Here is a 22,673-nt window from a genome sequence, read left to right on the forward strand (position 1 = left end):
GAATTTCCTGCCACCTGAGAGGCTCCACACCTGGAACAAGAGGGAACCTGAGCCCAGTTCTGTTCCTGTAAACTGAGTAATTCCAGAGTGTGGAATCAGTCACACTGGGCACTGATGGAAAAGTGATGCCAAGCAGGAAAAGTGTTTGGCTTATGAAGCACTTCCTTTCTCAGGATGAAATGGAATCTCAGGAAGAATCCTAGGATGTTTTGGGTTGGAAGGGACCTTAAAAAGTTTGTCTAATTCCTTATGAATGCATGTAAAACCCATTTCAACCTTTATCTAAAGTGGTTTATACTGTTATTATGCAATAAAGAACCACATCTATTTGTAGAAGAACATCAGGACAATCAGATGTTATATTCTGGAAAATTTTATCTTCAAATAATACATACTAGCAAAAAAAAAACCAAACCAGAGTCCTCACATGCTGAGGTAAGACCCCACTCAGGAGGTGTTTGACTGGAGTTTAGAGATCTTTTTCAAAACATTAAAAATTTGTCTTTCAAATAGTTTTAATTCTGTTGAGCAGTTTGCTGCTCTGAGGAAGGTCATAACCAAGAAAAAAAGGCAGACTGATGTTTATATTTAATAAATAAATTTTTATTTAAAAATATCCTCTCATTTATTCACAGTTTCAAGTCTGAAAAAGATAATACTATTCTTGATCAATTCCAACATAGCTGAAACCATTCACTTTCCAAAACAAAATTCCAGAGATGGCTGATAAATTGCAAGAGTCACATCAAAGCTAGAAAGGCACAGGTTTTTGTGCAGGATCCTCCCTGGGATTAAGAAGTGCATCCACATATTCCACAGAAATCTCCTGGTACAGCTTGGGCTGCCTTTAGCAGTGCAAGTGTTGCAGTGCAGCCCTGCTTACAAAACACATTTCAATAAACACCAAACCAGAGCAGCTGTGAGGCTACATCTGTATGCAAAACATGGATTTCACTGCAAGAGAAAAACCAGGGATTTCCCCACGGTGCAAAAGTTACATTTTTATCTCCAGAACTCCAAGCTGGCATTTCAAACAAAGAAACGCTGGGAGCCGGACAAGGAGAGCTTTGTGGGGATAAAAAGGAATCCCTGTGCTCTGCCAGGTTCCAACGGAACAACGGTGTGAGAGCTCACCCTCAGTCAACACAAACATCCCATGGGAACACCCCCAGTGCTCCCAGCAAGGCACTGGTGCTGCAGCTCTGCAGGGCTGCCCTCACTGCGTGCCAGGGCTGCCCTCACTGCCCGGGGCCAGCTGCTCCAGCAGGCTCAGCAGGAGCTCGGTGCGCTCCAGCAGCGACAGCCCCTTGTTGGCAGTGGCACGAAGCAGCAGGGAATAAACCTGCTTGTTTGTTCTCAGAGCTGCTTCTTCCTCATTGCTGCCCCTGCAAAGAGAGCAAAGAATCCTAACTCGTAACCTGACCACAGCTCTGCGTTCTGCAAGTTATCAAGAGCATTATTAAATCACAGAATCACAGAATAATGAGGTTGGAAGAGACCTCTAACATCAAGTCCAGCCTATGCCCTGACACCTCAACTAGACTTGAGCACCAAAAAAAGTCCAGTCTTTTTTTAAACACATCCAGAGATGGTGATTCTACCACCTCCCTGGGAAGACAATTCCAGTGCTTTATTACTCTTTTGGTGAAATTTTTTTTCCTAATATCCAACCCGTACCTCCCCTGACATAGCTCGAGGCTGTGTCCTCTTGTTCTGTCAGTGCTGCCCGGTGGAAGAGACCGACCCCACCTGTCCACAGCCTCCCTTCAGGAAGTTGTAGAGAGCAATGAGGTCACCTCTGAGCCTCCTCTCCTCCAGGCTAAACAACCCCAGCTCCTTCAAAAATTCCTCAAATAAATAATGTTGATAAGGATCCCTGGGGATATCCTCACCCCCACCATTCCCTGCACTGCAGTCAGAGCATTCTGTTTATACTGCAGGCAGGAACATAAAATATAAATATAATAGAATATAAAATGTACAAGCAGTAGTCAGGTTAATTGCAAGTGCTTCAGGAATGACTGAGAAATGTTGAAGCAAATTAAATTCATCACACACTTGGCAGGAATCGGGTTCATTTATTAAACAGAACAGGTAGTCAATAAAAAAGCCACTGAAATGCAAAGTATTTCTGGGATAAGTTACAAGTATTCCCAGAACAAAGTATTACTTTCAATTACTTTTCCCCTCCAATTTGCACAGCCAAGTTCTGTTCTGCTCAGGATTTCACTTTGGGAGGGTAAAACTGATTTCATCCATTTTGACTGCTAGGCTGCAAGTTTGGCTATCAAACACTAATTTTACTGCATGTTCTTTGTTTCTTGCCAAAGTGCACCTGAGACCCTGAAGCAGCATTTGAGCTCCAATTTCCTCCCTTTTCATCCCATTATTAAAGCAGAAGGCAGAACTTCCCCTCCGCAGAGCAGAAGGGAGGAAATGCACACAGGATGTGCAGAAGGCACAAGAAAGGTTAAATCAAAGGTAGTTTCAGGCTTGGCCTCAAAGTTTCAAGGACTTGAGCAGATTTTAAGAGTCCCCTTTCACAGCATTCAAACTGTAACAGGTTCCCTGTGTGGAATCTTCAGTGCAAAACCTCACGATGATGCCAAGGTAAATGTGAGGGCAAAACCCCTCCAAAACAAAAAAGAGGAGTTGCTCATGTTACGAGACAACAGAATAAACCCATTTACTCAGCTGACATCTACTTGGTAACATATAAATTATCCTGTAAAAATCCTCTGCGTTTCACATGTTCAGACTGCCACCTTGTGGAAGCTCTTTTCTGGGAGGTGAAAGCTCCTAGCATTGCCTGAAAAACAGCTAAAAACGCACCCTGGCTCTGTTCTCTTCTCATGTTTTTTATTTACCAGTCTCCCACTATCAGCAGACAACTTCCTGGGCACAATGAACTCATCTCACAGTTTGCTTTTAGCAAAACACCTCTTCCATCAGCAGTGCTTCAATCCTCAACTATTAACCCAACTTCCAAGCCTAAAGGAATCCTCTAAAACTAATGCCACATTTTCAGAACTTCACTTCATGTAACATTAGGAACAGCTCCTGCAATCACACACTTGCTGCAGGGGAAGTAAAAGGTATTTTCTGGGTCCCAAAAGGAACACCACACACACTCAGATCAAAGCAACAGAAGGAGTGGGGGAAGGAATTTGCTGCCACACCAAATCTCAACATCTCTTTAGAGTCAGCACAAAAAGAAGCCAGGTTTGTCCTGAATCCCAGCAGCAGGACAGAAGAGTCCATTAGGAATTGGTAAATTCCCTGACACCAGTGCACATCTCCCCCATATCCATCCCTCTCTTTGCTGCATTACTGATGTGCCTGAATTTCTTCTCAAGTGCTCTGCTTGCCAAACTCCACTGACATTTTATCAGCAAGATGCATCAAGAGATCAGCAGCATCCAGCAGCTTCTCCCCCAGGAACTCTGCTCTGTCACACACCAATCCCACACCAGTCACAAAAAAGGACACCGAGCTTCAACTTACCCAATCTTTTTTTTGCTTGAAGTTAACAATTTAATGGATTGGAGGAGAAGGAAAGACATCCTGGACTCAAAAATCCCGAGCAGTTTCAAGACTTCCTCTTTGTTAAGGCCTGCAGAGGAATCGTTCACTGACACGCTCTCAGCAGGACTTTTATCCTTGCTGATCTACAGGAGACAAACAATCCAAAACAATTTGACTGATTCCACCTTATAAATACAGGGAGTGATTTAAATAGCCCCTCTTTGCAAGTGAGCTGACTTGAACATGACTTTTAAACTGCCAGCAAGGGACACACACATCAGCTCACCCTGCAAGTAATTCTTGACTGAGGCACCAGGAATGTAATTCACACTGGCTACAGACAGCCCTGCACATTTTAACATTTAAATATTAAATATACCAGAGAGAGAGAACTTTTTTATTATATACAGATTCTGAAGTTCTTAGAGAAGACTTTTAAGGGATAGCAGAGTTGCACAAAAAGAAGTCCATTCACACAGTCAGGCAGCTCACATCTGTACAGAAATATGTTTTAATCCATCTCTGGTTCATGTTCTAGGGGACTTTTTTTTTTATCCATTTCCAGGTTAAGGGAGAACTGCAATACATCTAACTCTGTCCACGCTCTTTACGTCACTGGCTCTATGGAAAAGTAACCAAGGAATATTTTAACTGCCAAATGACCATTCATTAGTGAAGGCACAAGCCAGAAGGGAGCAGGTATCACACCACTTGAAGTTCCTTTACCTGTTCATTTTCTGCCACAAGCTCCGTCCTGATGAGCTGAAATGCACCCTTGGTTTTGGTCATTATATCAAGGGCCCCAGACAGAGTCTTTAATTTCCCAGCACTGCTGTTCTGACCTAAAAAAAACCCATGAAAAATAAGGAAAGAAAGGCTAATGTTAAAGACTGTATTTTTCTTCCATCCAAAGACTTCAAGAGTTAGGAAGAAAGCATTACTGCCCTAGTCAGCTGAAAACCAGCAAGATAAAAGTGCCTTGTCTCCTCTCTTGAGGAAAATTCTATTCTGAGCAGCAGATTGCTCCTACTCTCATATAAATTTAGTTATCTAAAAATGAAACTAAGTAGGTGGTGGTTTGGAAAGCTGTTTAAAGCCAGAGCTACACTTACTGGCCATCTGGAACTCTGCAAAGGCCACTCTCTCCAGCTGCACACGCAGGAACTCACAGGGGGCATCCTTCAGGAGCTGGAAGAGCCGCACTGCTTTGCTGTAGTGCAGATCAGCAAGGACACGGTGCTGCTTCCTCAGGTGTTCATCACCAACCTGCACTCACACGAGGACACAGAGTAAATCCCTCCTCTCTGGATGTTCATGAGGAGCCACTGCAAAGGTTTACTTGGAGAAGGCTGGGAAACAGCACTAGTTTCTTTGGTTAAGTAATTGAAATAAATATATTCCAGCTACAGGTAGAAGGATAAATATCAGCTCCACACATACTGAACATGTTAAAGATGGAGTTCAGAAATCCTAAGAGCCTGGAGCAATACCTGGTTCCTGAGGCAGCTGTGGTACATTGAAGCCAGCCTGTGGTGGATGGTGGCAGCTCGGTACTGGCACAGGGGCTGTCGTTCAGACACTGTATCCACATCACAGTACTTCAAGGACTTCATCATGGCTTCACTGACTTCCTTCTCTATCTACGACACAAATAAATAAATACAAATTTAAGAAAAAAAAACCCTGAAGAGGGGCATGTAGTATGCATGGGGACAAAGGGGAAACAGCCTTAAGCTGAAGGAAGGAAGATTCAGAGTAGATACTGGGAAGGAATTGTTCCCTGTGAGGGTGGGCAGGCCCTGGCACAGGGTGCCCAGAGCAGCTGTGGCTGCCCCTGGATCCTTGGCAGTGCCCAAGGCCAGGCTGGATGGGGCTTGGAAAACCCTGGGATAGTGGAAGGTGTCCCTGCCGTGGCAGGAGTGGAACAAGATGGGTTTTAAGGTCTTTCCCAACCCAAACCACTGTATGATTCTACAATTCCAGTATCAACTTTGCTCCCTGTTCAGTTTTCCAGGATGCCAACAATGCGTTTTTTCAGACACAATGAATGCCCTCTGTTACCTGCTCCTGAGCCTTTCTGGATAAGGGAGCATAATCCTGCTGCAGAGTTGCCATGGTGAAATACGTTGTAGACAGCTCCCAGTTCACAGAATCCCACACAGCTGGATGCACATCCCTCTTCCCCAGAGACCTCAGTGCCTTCAGGTAGTAGTCAATAGCCTACAGATGATAAAATCATGCACACAGTTACTGTCTGCATTTCTAACAACTAGAAATCAACTTCCCTTTACTCAAAATATCTCCCTGAGCCTTCTTCAGTATTTCCCATCTGACAATTCTTTAATTCTGACCATAAATTCTTCTCCCTTGTGTGTGGCACTGCATTATGCTCAGCATCAGCATCTGAATGTCACAGCAATCAAACCTCAACACCTCCACCAAAGCTCACACAGCAAGGATTAGGGTAGTATGGAAGCAGGACAGCTATCCCAGATTATTCCACCCAAATTTAAACATATTTACCAAAGTATTCACAAACATCTCACAATAAAAGGCATTTTGGGGTCTGGGGTTACCTTATTGTAATAAAGGGCCTCTTCTGGGGAAAACTCCCTTTTGAAGTCCCCTTCAGCTGCACAGTGGGCCTGGGCACAGATCCTCATCAGCCTCCCCGTGTTGCACAGCAGAAGGGCAGCATTGGTGGCATCATCAATGGACTCAAAATTCTGAATTCCTTCTTCAAAGCAGGAGAAACTTTTCTTCCAGAGCTGCTGCTCTGTTGTCGAGACGTTTTTACTCACTAGAGTGAAGCACATGGCTTAGAGACTCAAATTCCTCAGAGTTTGAAGTTTTCCCTGATGGCTTTTTGAGATCATTCTACACATTTTAAAGGAATTTCTCCAAACTCCATTATTCAGTTTAGGCTCAATTAACTACAGTGTACAAGCCACAGTGATCTAATGTAAACAAATAATCACAGTGGACATTAAAAAAAATATGAAGTCATTTAAATGAACTCTTTATAAACAGCAATAGATTTTTCATACAATTACTGCTGTAGCTCCATGAAATGGTCAGGAATAGAAAAAGGATACTTGCCCACTCTCTCAGTCTGCACTGCAGCTGCCTGGTTCATGTAGAACACTCCAATCTCATTCCTGATATTGCCCATCCTCTTGAGCACCTGGATGTGCTGCTCTGGGTTTTGGCTTTTTAAGTTACTGAAGAGTAGGATTTCATAAGCTGCTTCATAGCATTTACAGCTGACAGAAAGCTGGTATTCCAAGTCTGTGGATAAATCTGTAGCCCAGGCAAACACTGGAAAACAAAATGCAAAGCCTTTGTGTCAAACAGTATTTCCCTAATTTAAATCTAGGCGAAAATGCCCAGAGAAAGTACAAGACTCGTGTCAGGTAGATTTTATTTATTACTGAAACAGTTACTGCCTTTAGTTGTTTCACAGCTTCAGGCCATGTCATACAATGCCTTGACAACTCCCTTCTGTATGACAGGCAGGATGAGCCTTCTCTGAAGAAAGCAGAAGTGAAGTGCAATAACCCCTCTGCCACAAGTTCTCCTAGTGCATGGTTTTAAAAAACCCAATGGAATTATTTATGTCTGTCATGTATCCAAAGTCTGGCACTTCTCCTGTGTCAGGATCATACCTTGGCACCTGGATTCTCTGTGAAGGCTGTGTAGTATCTCCTGATCTTCTTTAGTCTGGTAATTATATTCTTCAAGGTAAGCTGCTCTGTTGTTTGCATTCTGAGCCAGCATTAACTGGATATCTCCACAAAGGGTTAAGCACTGGCACAGGAACACCAGCACCTCGGGCAGCATGCTGCCACACAGACAGCAGTAGGTATCTGGTGGGAAAAAAAACCAACATGGATGAGGGAGGGGGAAAGAGAAGAATTACACATCAACAGGCTTCACACAGACTGACAAGATAATTGGGTTTTACGTTACCTGTGTGCAGACAGAGAATAAGTGTGACAACGTGTTATCCTCAGAAGAAATAACCTATTTTAAAGTCACAGTTGCTCTACACAGCTGATGATTTAAAAAGAGCTCCTGTGCTGTCCAAGATGAGCAGTCACTCTGGTAATTACAAATGCTAACCTCAGATTTGATCAAAGGAAAACTGACTTTTTGCAGATTAACTCAAGGGAAATACAGCCTGAAAAGTTAGTTTCCAAAAGGTAGAGTTTAAAGTTGCTTCTTAAGTCTATAAAAGACTGAAAGCTGCAGAGTGCTGTGAATTATCGAGATGTCTATTGATGCTTTGTGCTAAGATCAAATGGGCTTGCTTTATAAACCTCCTCCTGCCCTAAGACAGGAGCCCTCCTTTATGGCAGGGAGACAGCAGCACTTTAGCACTAAGCTACTGGCATTTCCCAGTCAGTTACTCTCATTAGGGCAGTATTAGTCTAAACAGCCTGACTGTACTTTTTTTCCTTTTCCTCAATAATACTTCAAGATGTATTCTATTTCAGAGGAGCATCCAATTCAGCTGCTGAAGAGGTTTAGTATTTCTCAGAGTCAAGGATGTATTTAAATAATATGGGAACCACTAGGGAAAAAAAAAAACAGCTTGCAGCAACATCACTTGGAGTACAGAATACTGTCTTGGCCTTGGCACCAGGGCAGACTCTCCCAAATTCAACTGCTCTGGAGCTCCAAATGTGCCCTCAAGTTCCCAGTGTGTCAAAATGGGATCTTCTTTCTATCGATCAGTGACAGAATTTATCCTCACTACAGACTTCTGCCCTGAACACTGAGCTGGACACTGAGTTCAGTTAAACACGAGCTTCTCAGACTTGTCACTGCACACCACAGGGAAAAATCACGCACAGCAGTATCTGATGTGGTGACAGGTGTCTCCAAGCAGTGGCACAGGTGACAAACCCATTCGAGGAACTCACCATGGCACTGCAAGGCCAGCTTGATGTAGCGCAGTGCTCGCCCGTATTTCTGCAGGACCATAGCAGCATCAGACAGGACATAATAAGCTCTTGATGATTTCAGGATGAGCTGGAGTTTCATTTTATACTGCCACGATCCAGGAATCATTCCTGACTGACTGGAATGCTTCCCCTTCTGGAAGGAGCCCACTGTGAGAAGAGCAGAACCTGGTCAGTGACTCTAACATATGCCAGAGGCTGGACATGACTCCCTGAGCACAGGCAGGATGGGAATTGCCTGATGACAGCCCTGCACAGGCAGAGCTCTGCCAGCTCGTCTGCCACTCCAGCACCATCTGCAAAACAGACCCAACGCGTGGCACTCCTCCACACACTGCACCTGACAGCAGGATGCTGGAATGCAGTGGGACAGTGCCAGTGCAGGTGACCTCTCTGACCTCAGACAGCTTGTGAAACACAGGAGCAGAGGCCAACACTGCTCCCTCAGGGAGCAACAGAAAAACCACAAGAAAGCCACAGGAAGAATTTGTCATGTTCCCTACCACATCCTTAAGATAAATGCTCAGTTTCTGTATGAACAGTCTCAGTGAGAAAGCGTCCATGTGTGGGTTTAGCCTCCAGCATACACAAACCTGGATAACCTGGTCCTTCCCACAAGAAAAACCAAGCATGTTCTCACACTTATTTCAGGATAGCCTCTGTATAAGGTTATGAAGCTTTTCTTAGATGCTGCAGTGGTTATGGAGCCAAAAAGAACAGGTCACTGTTCCTGATTTAAGGCCTGTCCCTACCAAGGGACAGAATTTTGCCCTAACAGTATTTGCACACAGAAATGAGTCTCTTGCTTAAGGTGGCTTTACAAAGCCTGACTTGTAAACCCACTATCTTACAACAATATATAAATACACAACAAGTAAAAATAATAAATTCTTATGCACTACATGTTCTACGAGGACACAGACCAATCTAAAACTATAACACCCCACTCAGCTAAAGACACACACACTGAACACACCCTGTATCCATACACTATTCACAGGTAGTTCTCTTGAAGTTAGAAATTCCAGGATTTAGAGCACTTATCCTTTCCATATGTATGTAAATATGCACATGTGGCAGAGAAAATACATAATTCACATCACAGAAAACAAACCCATGGACTGGGAAGCAGAAGTGAGCAAGTAGCTCTGCTGTGCTTCAGGAATGGACTCAAGCAGAGAGCCAGGAATCTGTGGGAGTGTGAATAACTCAAAATTGAACTGGCTTCTTATTCAGAGATTTTTCAAAGGCAGAAGGGAGGAGAAAGGAAAGAATAAAGAACTGCCAAAGTAGGCAAGATAAATTTTTTTTCTGGGCTATGCTTACAGGGCTCCTTGCCCTGCAGAGAACTCTACTACTTTCAAACAAAAAGTCTTTCCTGGAACTTTCTATGTCACTCCAGAACAAAATAAAATAGAGACTGTAGTCTGAAACTTCAGGAGTTTGAGCATTTAAGCAAACAAAACATCTTTTATTTGCTGCTTCTTTTCACAACTGCAGAGGTACAAGAAAGAAAACAAAATCGTAGTTAACATTTTATATGCAATTCAAGCACCAAGCCTAACGTAGGAACAAAACCTGCCAGAAGGGAGAAATTCTTCCAGAAAACATCCAGGTCACACACACACACACACAAAGAAATTAAGCCTATTTTTAAATCAACCCACAAAACTTACAGTGCTGCACATACCAAACCTCAAAATACCAAGCCTTTATGGAAGTCATCTGAAAGCCACATCTAAATAGGGTCCAGTAAAATCATGTGTTGACTAATAAAAGATTCTTTGCTATGCAAAATAACTCAAATGAGCTTCTCTTTTCATATTTAAAAAGGAACAGATTGTTCTCCAATTTTCAGTGCACTTTTCCTTAGGCAATGCTGTAATTAGTGATTTAAGCACACTGTTTTGACAATCAAAATAAAGTAGGAGCAGTTTGTGTTGGCACTGGAAAGGTCTTATTTGCACAACAATACAACTTACTTTTGTCTAGAAATAAGGCCATCTGTTTTTCCAGAGACTCAGGACCACCACTGGTGGATTCATCCTCATATTTCAAGGGGATTGGAGTGCTGGGGTCAGCTGCAGGAAGGTCACCTTCTTTTTTAACACTGCTGTCAACAGACTTCAAACCCTGCAGAAGGGAGAAATCATTTCATTCACCTTGAGAGCAATATTTAGCAAACGGAGTAGATGAAGAATTGGGTGGGAGATGAAGCATCCTCAGGAAGCTGGCAGTGAACTCACCTCCAGGACGTGGTTGAGCACCAGCCTGCAGCGCTCCTCAGTGCCGTGGCAGACAGGGAATGCACAGCTGGGCTTCAGTGGGGCACCAGGGAGGGAAGAGAAGAAATGGTCAACACAGGAAACATAAAATCACTGGCCAGAAGATGCAAATGAGAGGTAACAGCAAGGCAAAGTGGAATATGGTAAGGAAAAAAAATCTACACAAAGCCTCTACCATAAAATTCAAATACCTCAGATTTTAAGAGCAGCTCATGAAGTGTTTCTTTGCCCACTGCAGTTAACCTGAAGGCAAAACTACCAGGGAACTGAATTGCACTACCCATGAACTTTTGTCCCATGAACTGAATCATCCAGGAAAACCCTTAAATATCCCCCAGTGTCACTTACACGTATTCGATGCACAGACTTGTACTTTTCTGGTACTGACAACTCCCCAACAGATTTGATTATTGCCACTGCTTTATTGTCATCTGGGGGATCAGAACTGTTGCTGTAAGAACCATTTTCATCACTGTCTGGCATCTCTTCCTCTTCCTCACTGTAACTTTCATCAGAATTTCCATTTATAGGGAAGTCTGCACTGTCTTCTTTTTTAGGTTCATCCAGCTGAAAAAGCTCTGATAACATGTAGTTTGCTGAAGCAATTATCTTTGCAAAGAAGAAAGAGGCAAGAATATAAATTATGTTAGAATAAGGAGGACGGAGGACATACAAAGAGGTGTTTGATAACCTGAAAATACAGCCTGAGCAAATTCCCTGGAATGGAAAAGGATCCAAGCTGATCAAGTTTAGAAGAGAATAAAAACCAATTCGTAGAGAACAAGTACTGCCTGTTCTAACAGCTTGCAGATCACAGGAGACAACACGAGGATCTTATGCAAGCAAAAAAAAAAACTGAAGAGTTTCCATTGGGATTTTGAAAACCTTTCACAACTCTAGAAGAAACCCACATTTGTATTGGTTTCATGTGTGCCATGTCTCCTCTTGTAATCCATTCTAAATATGACTCAGATTTTTCACATCACATTTTTGGGATTCATTTTCCGTTGAAAACAGCTTACATTATTTAGAGACTCTCTAGCCCAACCCATTTATCAAGGCAGGTTGCTCAGAACTGTGTCCAGTTGGGCTTTGAGTATCTGAAAAGATGGAGACTACCACTTCTCTGGTTGGCCTGACCCAGTTTTCAGCCACTTTCAGAGTAAAAATGTCCACATAGTCACATTTTACACTTTTTATCCAGGATCTCTTCCCAAAGGGCTCTCTGGCAGCAAGAACAGAGTGAATGTAATGAGAAGTCCCTTTTTAGAGCAAGACAGAAGACTTGTGCTGCAATGAGGGGCAGCAAAAAAAAAAAACTAATTTAAAAATATATAGGGATTCTTTAAAAATAAAATCAATTTTTAAGTTTGTTTATAAATTGAAATTCTCTTCTTTGGGGCGAAGAAGTAGCACACTATTTATTACCAGGTTTACTATGATTACAGCATCTGTTGTTTGTTATGATTACAGCATATTTACACAAAAGTGCAAGAAAACATTGGATTCTCACTTGAGGATGTCTGCCATTGTCCAACAACTTCAGACAATTCAGGAGCAACGTTCTGATTGTGCCATAGTGTTTCTTGTTCTGGTTTTTCTTCAACATCATATTGCAAGCAACTCTAAAGAGAAAGTTGAACGAAACTGTGAAATTGCTGGGTAATTTCTTTGTGCTAGGAAAAAAAAAGCAGCTTTACACAATATTCTACAACTGTAGATCTTCCAAACTTTATGATGAGTCTACACCACTTTATGGGCAAAGAAGTTTACAGGGAGAAATGGTGAAAAGGAAGAATTCTGGTTTGATCCAGTGGAACTAAGATTTAGCAAGTCTGTATATGATTGTCATTTGATCATGATTTTTGGTCTGTGTTCTGAATAGAAATGCACCAAGAATTAAGTATTGCAATAAAAATGATAAAAACTCACTTGTACAGCAGAATTGCCACTGGCATGGTAAAAGGGTTTTGGTATTTGTCTTCCGTCTCTTCACAAAGCGTGGTGAGATCATAGAGCTTTACTATGTCACTCCCACTTGCTGAAAAGGAAAATTTTTCATTAATCAACATCACATTACCATCAATCTTGTCAAACTGATCTAAACCTTCTTACCTTTAAACAGCCAATAGGTGTGTCCTTCTTTGGTGCAATTTGATTTCAGAAAAGATAAGATATTTTGAGCAATATCTTTTATCACTTTGGTAGAAAAATTGGAGTTTTCCAAATTGGGAATGTCTTCAGTCTTGATCATTTCATATTTCTGCAAAGAACAGCAATTAAAACTCAAGCTCAGGAGGGTTTTGTGACACCAAAATTAATGTATCAGTGTCGCCATCAACAGCTAAAACAAAGGCTGCTATTATGATAAATTGAATTAATTTCTATTATTTACTTTAAGCAAACACATCTTGACTACACTACTCAAAGCTTTCAGAAGGATCCATTTCTGTCACAAATATGGTAAATGGAGAACAAAAGATGAGGAAAAATAAGGAGGAGAAGGTACAACATCTGCTACTTCAACCAAACCTAGTCAGCCTAGGAAACAACTCCAGGCTACCAGGCAGAACAGAAACACAGCTGGTCTACAGTAAAACAGCATAAACAAATATTCAAAAGCTTGCATCTGTCTTGGCAAGGGAACACTGCAGATTTCAAGATGTAAGAAACTGATTTCTGCAGCTGCATTTTTTATTTTTGCCTTCACTCAAACATCAGGGGAAGAAGGAAACTTGCATGCGTGAAAGGGAGGGAAGAAAGAACACGCTATTTTTAGATGACTGCTGCAAGCTGTCTAAAATGCTTCTCATTCTGCAACACAGGATTTTTGTCATCTTTGCTCAGAACAGTGTGAAGTATCAGTGATAACTGAGGCAATTTTAGAAGATGAAGAATGAATTATTATTTTAAGGAATAATGCAAAGAGCCAGACTTACCTGAACAATTCCATTGACATGAAAGCACATCACAAGCTCTGGTACGTTGCATATTAAGTTGTCCAACCAATAGTCAATCCCTGTTAGCACATTTATTGGCTTGTTGTTATCCCTAAAATAAAATATTTCTAGTGTTACTTAAATCTTTGTTTGCCCTTCAGGAAATATTAGGGATGTTTACTAATAGGATTTAGGTTTAAGTCACCTGAGAGTGGATGAACACTAAAACAATTATTTGTGAATTGTTGTATTAATTAATTATAACAAAACAGATGTGCTGATCTCTCCAATGGAATATGCTCACATTCCATCAGCAGTTTGGAGTTTTTGCCCACATTTAACAGGCTTCAGATGTCACACTATTACCAAGATAATAAGTACTTCAGAAGTTCTAATGGAATAGCATTTTTAGCTGCAACTAATTATAGCACAAACCTACTCCCAGACCTTCCAAAATGCCTTGCAGAGCAATTTAATTCTTAAATGTGTCTTAAAAAGATGACAAATAAACCAAATCAGCTTCAAGTTTTTGCTCATTCTTTGCCTATGAATGGAAGAGGGGTAATGAAGGGATTGACATTAAATTGGGACTGGAATAGTTCTGTCTTACAGCTCAATAACATTTTAAGTACTTATGCTCAACAAGAAGCTACTAAAATTCAGACTCCCAGGAAGAGAAATATTACTTCTCTTTTATAAAAGTAGCAAAAAGTGCAGATAGGTAACTAGCAAATCAGTCAAGGCTGCTATAAATAGTATCTATCAACTTCTAAGCTCACCTGAGACGCAGGCTCACAGCAGGGTACCTCCCACCTCCAAATATTGGCATATTTGATCCCACCAACATGTGGATATCTTCAAAGGTCCACAGGATGTTACGAACAAAGTCATTTTTAAGTCCCTTCATTAAGAGAAAACAGAATTGGCCAGTAAGTCAGTGGTATAACACTTGTTCCCCATGACAGTCTGTGGAATTATGAGACAGCAAGAAGCCAAAGCAGCAAATAAAAGCCAGCACGTGACAAACCCGGCACATTCACAGGAACTTAAAATTGCAGATGCCACAAAAGCTACTTCTACAGGGACTGAGGTTTGGCCTTGGTTCCAGTTCAGGCCTGGTCTGGAGGCGTTGGTTTAACCTGGGGGTTCAGCTCTCACATAAAGCATACCTGACTGTTCTCCCCGTCATTGAACAAAGGAGTCAGGTTTTGTTCTCTGGGGGCTGAGGCCACGTGCCCCACTAGATATGAGGGTTCAAGAGGCACATTTCCCTGTGGAGAGCACAAGGATAAGGAGTGATTCTGCTGCTGAAGTCAAGTCAGCCATTTAAAAAGATATGAACAACAAAGCATGTAAGGGAAAAACCTTTACCTCCCACATCTTTAAATAAATCTGCATAAAACTGCAAAAAGCCTCTAGGCAGTGACTAGAATGCTTCTTTTCTATAGTTAGTGCTAAAATGTTGTGTTTTGTAATATTCTCAGAGGCTCTGGGAAGAAACCAGGAAGTATTTACAAGAGTTCCTTATTAACCCAGGGTCAACACCAGATTATCAGTGTTCAGAAGCAAAACCTCTATCCTGCTGGTTTATTTATGAACTAAAGAAAATGGCACTGTGAAAATGCACAACAGCTTCTTTATGAGAAACAGTCTGCTGAACTGGGCAATGGTTCCTCAAGAGGGTGGAAGAGAGAAGGAGTCCTGTTTCTAAAAGCTTCCAAGCACTGAAGCATTTCTCCACACAACACATGCAGTTACAATTTTATGGCCAATGTAGGTTAGAAACTCCCTAAATTTGGCAGATCAGTTGGTAACATTGTGCAAGCACAACTGTAGCGCCATTATTATATTAATGCAGACTGAAGACAGCAGACCTTTCAACCTCTCCAAAACTTAATCAATTCTGTTCCATATTACTCACAAAAACCACAGGAATTAACAGTTTTTATAAATAAGTTTAGTCAGAATAGAAACCCTGAATTAGGGCCTGATACTAATCATAGCTTGTTGCATAATTGCTGTAAACATCTCTCCTTTCACTTGTGTAGTCTCATGGCAAGTATTTTTAAATAGTGCTTAACTGTTTTCCCTTTTCAGAAATTTTGATATTCCTCTTCATGTAATAAATTCAGGGCCACCAGAAGATGGATTTTAATGACAGATTTAAAAAGAAAGGCCAGAACTTTAAGCTTCCAAACATTTCTTCTGAGTATCAGGATTTTCCTACTTTAGATAAAGGCACTGATGAATACTCTTAGCCAAAGGCTTTGTTTCTCAAAGATGCTGGGATAAATAGCAATTTAACATTACAGTGACAGAACAAATATCTGAAATTTGGAGCTCTGAACCACTGGCAAATCTGGAGCTGCACCTCCTGCCAAGTTCTCCTCATGCCTTAGCTCAGCTCTTTCAGCAAAGGGAGCTGCAGCAGCACTTCGGAGAACCTTTCCACATCTGTGGCTCTACAAACACTGTGGTGCCATGTAAAACATTCTTCACACCAACCTGGTTAGAGGCACCTGGATCTTCAGATAGCGAGGAAGGCATTTCAAAAGGAGCTGGCCAGGAGGCCCTTCCTGCTTCATCACCCTCACCTGCAACAGGACCCTCCTGGTGCTGCTTGGAAGTGGAAGGAACAGGCTGGGCAGCTCCATCTCCATTAATGCTGACAAGGAAACATATACAAGTTCAGCTGACAAGACACAAACAGATCCATTTTTAGAGTTGTTATGTTTGATGCACCCTTGCCAACAAATGACTTGGCTGATATGCAGTTAAGTCATGCTGTTTATTTTATTCTTTAGTATGTCAATTTTAAAGTAAAATACTTTAATTTCTGTGAAAATATTTCATGTTATTTTCTGACCTCACCCCTCAATTCCCTCTGTTTAAGGAAAATGCAGTAAATAAACCAGACCATAATGGAATTTTAACATTTACTCCAAGACCAAAAACCAAGCAGAAGTGGGGCAGAATTCAAGTTTCATGCAGACAAAAGGTTACCTGTAATACAAAAACTTAGAAAGTATTGCCTTCTGGTACCAATGTTCTTTACTCTTCTTTTTTCTTTGCCATTTCTGATCAATCAGCCTTTGATAAAACTCTTTCAGCCATGTCCAGTCCCCTGTCTAGGCAACAGAAGAAATATGAAAATAATGTCAAGAAGCATCTGCAAAGTAAACCAAGTGCCTTATAAACTTACAAATACTCCTCCCCAAGAGAAAATAACATCAGGGCTGAAGTCCTGAATTGGTCATTTATTGAGAATACAGCTCCTAGGAAAGCTGTGGTCTTACTGAAAATTTGACTTAATTAGAAAATCACATATATAAGAGGCTACATAGCAAGAAATACATATTGCTTATAAAAATCAATCAAATGCTACAGCAATACTGAATTACACTGAAGTGAGACATAGAATATTAACCCTACAATACCATGAACACAGGACACCAGTGTAGTTTGTGGGTAAACTGCTGCAGAACAGAACACCTCTGGCACCCACATATGATTTTGAGGGATTTCCAGACATTTTCTTGCTACTCTATTCCTGAAATAATGCATTTTGCCCACATGTTATCAACAGTTATCAAGAACCAAGTGGTTCACCTGAGACGATCTCATGAAGAGTTCCTGGATATCCAGCTCATCCAGCAGGAGTGTCCTCCCAATTCTGTGCACTGCCATGCTCACATGGGACTTGCTGTAAGGGATCTTCAGGAGTTTTTTAATGTTCTTGCAGAAGGAAAGTGAAAAGAAAAAATATTTAATAGAATTATGCTGCATGGGAAGGTAATTGTCAGGAAACTAAAGTGCCATCGTGTGTAACAGTGACTTGGGGAGACTCCAAGCCTAAACTCCACCACTCCAAACATCCCCCCCCTTCCCTCTTCTCCACCCCAGCCCCCTCTGGTCAGTCAGGGTCCCCTGTCCTGGCTGTGTCTCTTCCCAGTTTTCCATGCACTCCCACCCCCCTGCCAGCAGGGCTGCATGAGAAGCAGGAAAAGCCTTGGCTCTGTGTAAGCCCTGCTCAGCAACAACAAAAACATCTCTGTACTATCAACCTGTGCTCAGGACAATCCTGGAAGTCTCTTACCAGCCACTGGGAAGAAAATGAATTCTACCCCAGCCCACATGGTCAAATAAAACCTGACAGTGCCAGAAATTTGAAAACCATTCCACAAGAAAATGCATTTGCTGAGGGCAGAGAACACAAATGACAGTGATAAAGAGACCAAGTCATCAGTAGGAACAACACACATGGCTTAAACACATTCTCTGATTGGATCACCATGACCAGGTACCAACAAAAATGACAAAAATATCCAAAGGGACGATTTGGATTGTAAACTTTTATATTCACAGCACAAATACCAATTCTTTGCCAGGAGTCCAAAGCAATCCAGATAGAGATCTAGATCTGAATACAAAGCTGACAAATATTAACATGAGCATGTTTCCTCTTCTGAGCAGCCTCATCTGAATGTTACAGATACTACCAGCACCAAGAGTTGAGAAGCTGACAAAAAACAAAGGAAAGAAGAAGTCGGAGGGCAGTTCTCTCTTCTAGGTAAGAATAGAAGAAAGACCATCTTGAGAGTAACAGTTTGCATCAAAAGAACTAATTTCAAACACACAAGACAACTACCTTGCAAGACTGATGTGCTGCATTCACTAAACTGCACTTTAGCTGCAGATTATTTGTAGAACTCCAGAGGAAATATGATTTTTCTCTCTACATTTCTTATTCAGTGATCACAACTCCCTTACTTGGTGATCTGTGACTCATTAAGGGATCTTTCCTTTTCCCCAAAGGACACAAAGATGCCAGAAACCATCACAGCATCTTAAAAGTTTATGCAATGTAAGAATTTGAAGGAGAGAATTTAAGATGTGCCCATACCTCTGAATCAGATACGACATCCACATCATTTCCAACTGAGTCAATGAAGTCATAGGCCATCCCAAAGCTATTTAAAAAAACATTACAAGTTAAGACAGTTCCAGTGTGACATTACATCTGGCTTTTACATCTATTTAATCTTTGAATAGCTTCATAAAAAAAAATTACCCAGCTAGACATCCCCTAGTTTAATGAGACCTAAAATTAACAAAGTGATTTCATCTTCATATCCTGCAGGTTTTTCAAATATATCTTTGAAAGTGCTTAGACATTATTTCAAGACATTCTCTAACACTTAAAGTTTTGTTGAAATCAAGAAAAATCAGAAAAAATTAAGGATTCCAACACTGAAAATAAGAAGAGTTCTTCAAGGAGTTTCTCTTTAAGGCATTAAGCATATTAAAGACTTTAGTTTTAGTAGCTGTAATTGAATTTTATTTCTTATTCACATTTTCCAGAACTGCCCTACATGTTGCAACAGACACATTGTCTCCTCCTCCACCCTTGTTAAAGAAATTACAAGGTACTTAAGCTGGAATATTTCAATGTACAGATCATTCTTTATAACAAATCCAGATACTACTAAAATCCAAAACATACATGATGTGCAAGTTATACTTTTGTTATCAGCTTTTTAATACTGACACTAGAAAAAGAGATTGAACTGCCAGCCTCTATTTGACAACTACAGTACCTAAAATAAACACGAAAAAATCATAAAGCCCTGAAAAACATGTTACTCTGCTCTGAAAAGTCCAGCTCCTAAAAGAGATGATGAGGATGTAAACACAAACTGTTAAATTTCACTGACTGCCTGACTTGGTGTGAATTTGCTTGTTCAGCACAGGATTTGAGCCTCCTGTTTATAAACACTCTGAACTCAACTCATTCAACAATTCAGCAAACATCCACACTGAAAGGTAACACTGCTTTCATTTCACCTATAGTGTGACAGAAATATGAAATCCTGATATAAATGTGAAATTTCATTTGCCATTAGCTTCTAAAGATCCAGAAGAGCTCTAAATTGGTTTCCAAGGGGAGCCACATGTCCCATTTCACCTGTTATCAAAGGCAGAAGGGCTGGCTGAACCAGTCCAGTTTGATCTGGGCCAACCAGGGAAGAACAAAAAGTCATTCTGACTGTCTGAGCCAAGGTGTCAACATGCACGTGAGCAAATAAACAAAACCATCTCTGTATGTTATATAAATAATCAACACCATCAGTCATTTACTAATGAGACAAGATCAGACCATGGAGGCAACAACTCAAGATGAAAAAGTAGGAGAATGGTTAAGACAAAGCAATATGTAGTTGCTATGGTAAAACCTGTACTTTCTACTTTAAATGACGTGAGGATCCAAGTTCACAATCAGAGTTGTTCTTAAAGGCCTGGGAAAAAATAGGGGCTGCAGTTATTTACCTTGAGAAGGGTTTACTTTTCTTGCTGTTGCCCAGAATGGTTGTCCCTGCTGGTCCCAGCTTGGCACTTTCCCGTAACCAGTTGGCCGGAGGCAGCTTCAGGTCTGTTTTCTCCTGCAGACGGGCAAAGGCCGCTTGAGGAGGGGCTGAGGAGTATTTCACCACAGCACAGCTCTTCACCTCATTGCCTCCGAGGAACAGCACCGAGCCCTGGTTTCCAGAGAGACATTAGCCTTCTACTTCAGTGTTGGCAATTAAAACTATCAGGCTTGTTCTGTGATAAGTTGTTTTTAAGGCTAAGTGAGCAAATCCAGTCCTATATTCACTTACCTTTCCCCAGCACATACAGTTTTCCAGTTATCCCACTTCCAATTCATGTCAAGCACGTGCTTCACTTTAGGAATTATCACAGAAACACTTAGGTTGGAAAAGACCTCCAAGATTATCAAGTCCAATCTGTGATGTACCACAACACGGTCACCCAGACGAGAGCACTGAGCAACACATCCAGTCTTTCCTTGGACACCTCCAGGGATGGGGACTCCACCACTGCCCCAGACAGCCTGTTCCAACGCTTGATAACCATTTCCACGAAGGAATTCTTCCTGGTGTCCACCCTGAGCCTCCCCTGGCCCAGCCTGAGGCCGTTCCCTCTCCTCCTGTCCCTGTTCCCTGGAGCAGAGCCCGACCCCCCCCCGGCTGTCCCCTCCTGTCAGGAGCTGTGCAGAGCCACGAGGTCCCCCCTGATCCCCCTTTTCTCCAGGCTGAGCCCCTTCCCAGCTCCCTCAGCCCCTCCTGGGGCTCCAGCCCCTTTCCCAGCTCCGCTCCCTTCCCTGCATACACTCCAGCCCCTCAATGTCTTTCCTGACGTAAGAGCCCCAGAATCAATCCCAGAATTTGAGGCTGGAGCTCAGCAGTGCCCAGCACAGGGGGACAACCCTTGCCCTGGCCCTGTGGCTGATCCAAGCAGGTGACAGTGGCCTTCTCGCCCACCTGGGCACACTGAGGTACGAGAATGAAGTGTCACCAAGGTCAGCTGCCCACACAACACAAAATCACTCAGAAAGGCTAAGACGAACACGACTCCCACGAAAGTTTGTGAAAGCAGGTGTTTATTTAAACACCAAGTTTACTAACACCAACATTAAAGCTAAACAGGCTTCTACCTTACTATTATTAAATAACGATAAATTAAATAAGCTTCGTGTTTGCCTATTTCTTTTCAAACACGCAGCTGTCACCCGTGTGCGAGGAGCTTTGAACTAACACATGTCGAGGGAAAAACAGCTCCACAGGACACCACTTACGTAAATACGCTGCACTTAGGCATAACAACAGCAACACTGCTCGCAATTAACGCTTAATCATAATTAGCGTGTTCCCTACAGCACTCCGGCCCTGACAAACTGGAAAGAGGATCAAAAACACCGCTTCAATTAAAACACCCCCAGGGGCTGTGTCTGTAGCCGCCGCTCGACCCCCGCCTCAGCCCCTCTACCTCACCCAGCACGGCCGCCCCTCAGCGCCGCTCACCTGCTTGGGCTCCTCGGCGTCTCCCCTCAGCGGGGCAGGGGCGCCCGCGCCGCAGGGCTCCTCCATAGTCCGGGAATGGAACCGGGAACGGAGCCGGCAATGGAGCCGGGAAGGGGCAGCGGGAGCGGAGCCGCTTCCCGGGGGCGTCCGGCCGGGAACCGCCGCCTCTCGCGAGACTTTTCGAGAAGGCGCGGGAAGGGCGGGCTCTGAGGGCGGCTCCGTGAGGGGCGGGTGCGGCGGCTCCGTGAGGGGCGGGTGCGGCGTCTCCGTGAGGGGCGGGTGCGGCGCTCGCAGCGGGATCAGAGTGTCTTTGGTGTGGGAAAAACATCCTTGAGCGATCCCTACCTTGTCAATTACACCAAAGCACGGAGTGTCACGTCCAGTCGTTCCTTAAGCACCTCCAGGGATGGAACCCTTGGCAATTACCTCCCGCTACCAATTCTTGGCCACCCTTTCCATGAATAAATTTTCCCCAATCTCCAATCTAGACCTCCCCTGGCAGAGTTTGAGGCCATTCACAGCTGAGCCAGAAGGTCCCCCCGAGCCTCTTTTTCTCCAGGCTTGACTTTCCTGGATAAGTGGGACCTTAATGAAACAAGCGAAAACTTGGTGATGGGGTACCTCAGCATGGGAGAGGATTGAAAATTGCAGTGTCCTGCCCTCTGTACACTGAGTTCAACAAAAGCTAAGCTGTGATGGCTTCAGTAAGTCATTCCTAAATAGTGCACATGGGATTTTTAATACCTATTATTTTCCTTGTAGATGGCATCCTCATTCTCTAAACCACGAGAGGCAGTATGCTTCATGACTGGTCAGGGAGTACAAATGCTGGCTGCCTCTTAAATTATATCTGAATCTATATCTATAGCCACATGTATCTTTTAATATATATACACACACATAGATATAGATCATGGAATCACAGAATGGTTTGGGCTGGAAGGGACCTTAAAGATCATCCAGCGCCACCCCTGTCACGGGCGGGGACGCCTTCCCCTATCCCAGGCTGCTCCAAGCACTGTCCAGCCTGGCCTTGGACACTTCCAGGCATCCAGGGGCAACCACAGTGTTAAAGATAAGGTTGTAAAATAGTTGATAGTC

General features: G+C 42.6%; 1 protein-coding gene across 4 annotated transcripts; it reads right to left on the reverse strand.

The window, feature by feature from the left end:
* Positions 1 to 581: 581 nt before the first annotated feature.
* EDRF1 (erythroid differentiation regulatory factor 1) lies at positions 582 to 21,759 on the reverse strand. 4 transcript variants are annotated; one of them, XM_053948530.1, is made up of 25 exons: positions 21,573 to 21,746; positions 20,041 to 20,153; positions 18,617 to 18,683; positions 17,323 to 17,448; positions 16,717 to 16,841; positions 16,219 to 16,378; positions 14,883 to 14,984; positions 14,493 to 14,614; positions 13,714 to 13,825; positions 12,890 to 13,037; positions 12,707 to 12,815; positions 12,288 to 12,399; positions 11,123 to 11,383; positions 10,736 to 10,807; positions 10,472 to 10,622; positions 8,451 to 8,639; positions 7,191 to 7,391; positions 6,625 to 6,843; positions 6,102 to 6,325; positions 5,587 to 5,745; positions 5,016 to 5,165; positions 4,638 to 4,791; positions 4,252 to 4,367; positions 3,505 to 3,668; positions 582 to 1,385 (listed from the first exon to the last, which is right to left on the reverse strand). In XM_053948530.1, the coding sequence occupies exons 1-25, from the start codon at positions 21,636 to 21,638 to the stop codon at positions 1,217 to 1,219; spliced, it is 3,591 nt and encodes a 1,196-aa protein (XP_053804505.1). In that variant the 5' UTR covers positions 21,639 to 21,746; the 3' UTR covers positions 582 to 1,216. The 4 variants fall into 4 exon arrangements, with proteins under 4 accessions (XP_053804505.1, XP_053804503.1, XP_053804504.1 ...); XM_053948528.1 differs by having other exon boundaries at positions 20,041 to 20,249; XM_053948529.1 differs by lacking the exon at positions 21,573 to 21,746 and adding an exon at positions 20,370 to 20,426 and having other exon boundaries at positions 20,041 to 20,249.
* Between the last annotated feature and the right edge of the window lie 914 nt (positions 21,760 to 22,673).

The sequence above is a fragment of the Vidua chalybeata genome, chromosome 8 (assembly GCF_026979565.1).
Source record: "Vidua chalybeata isolate OUT-0048 chromosome 8, bVidCha1 merged haplotype, whole genome shotgun sequence".
Lineage (NCBI taxonomy): Eukaryota > Metazoa > Chordata > Aves > Passeriformes > Viduidae > Vidua > Vidua chalybeata.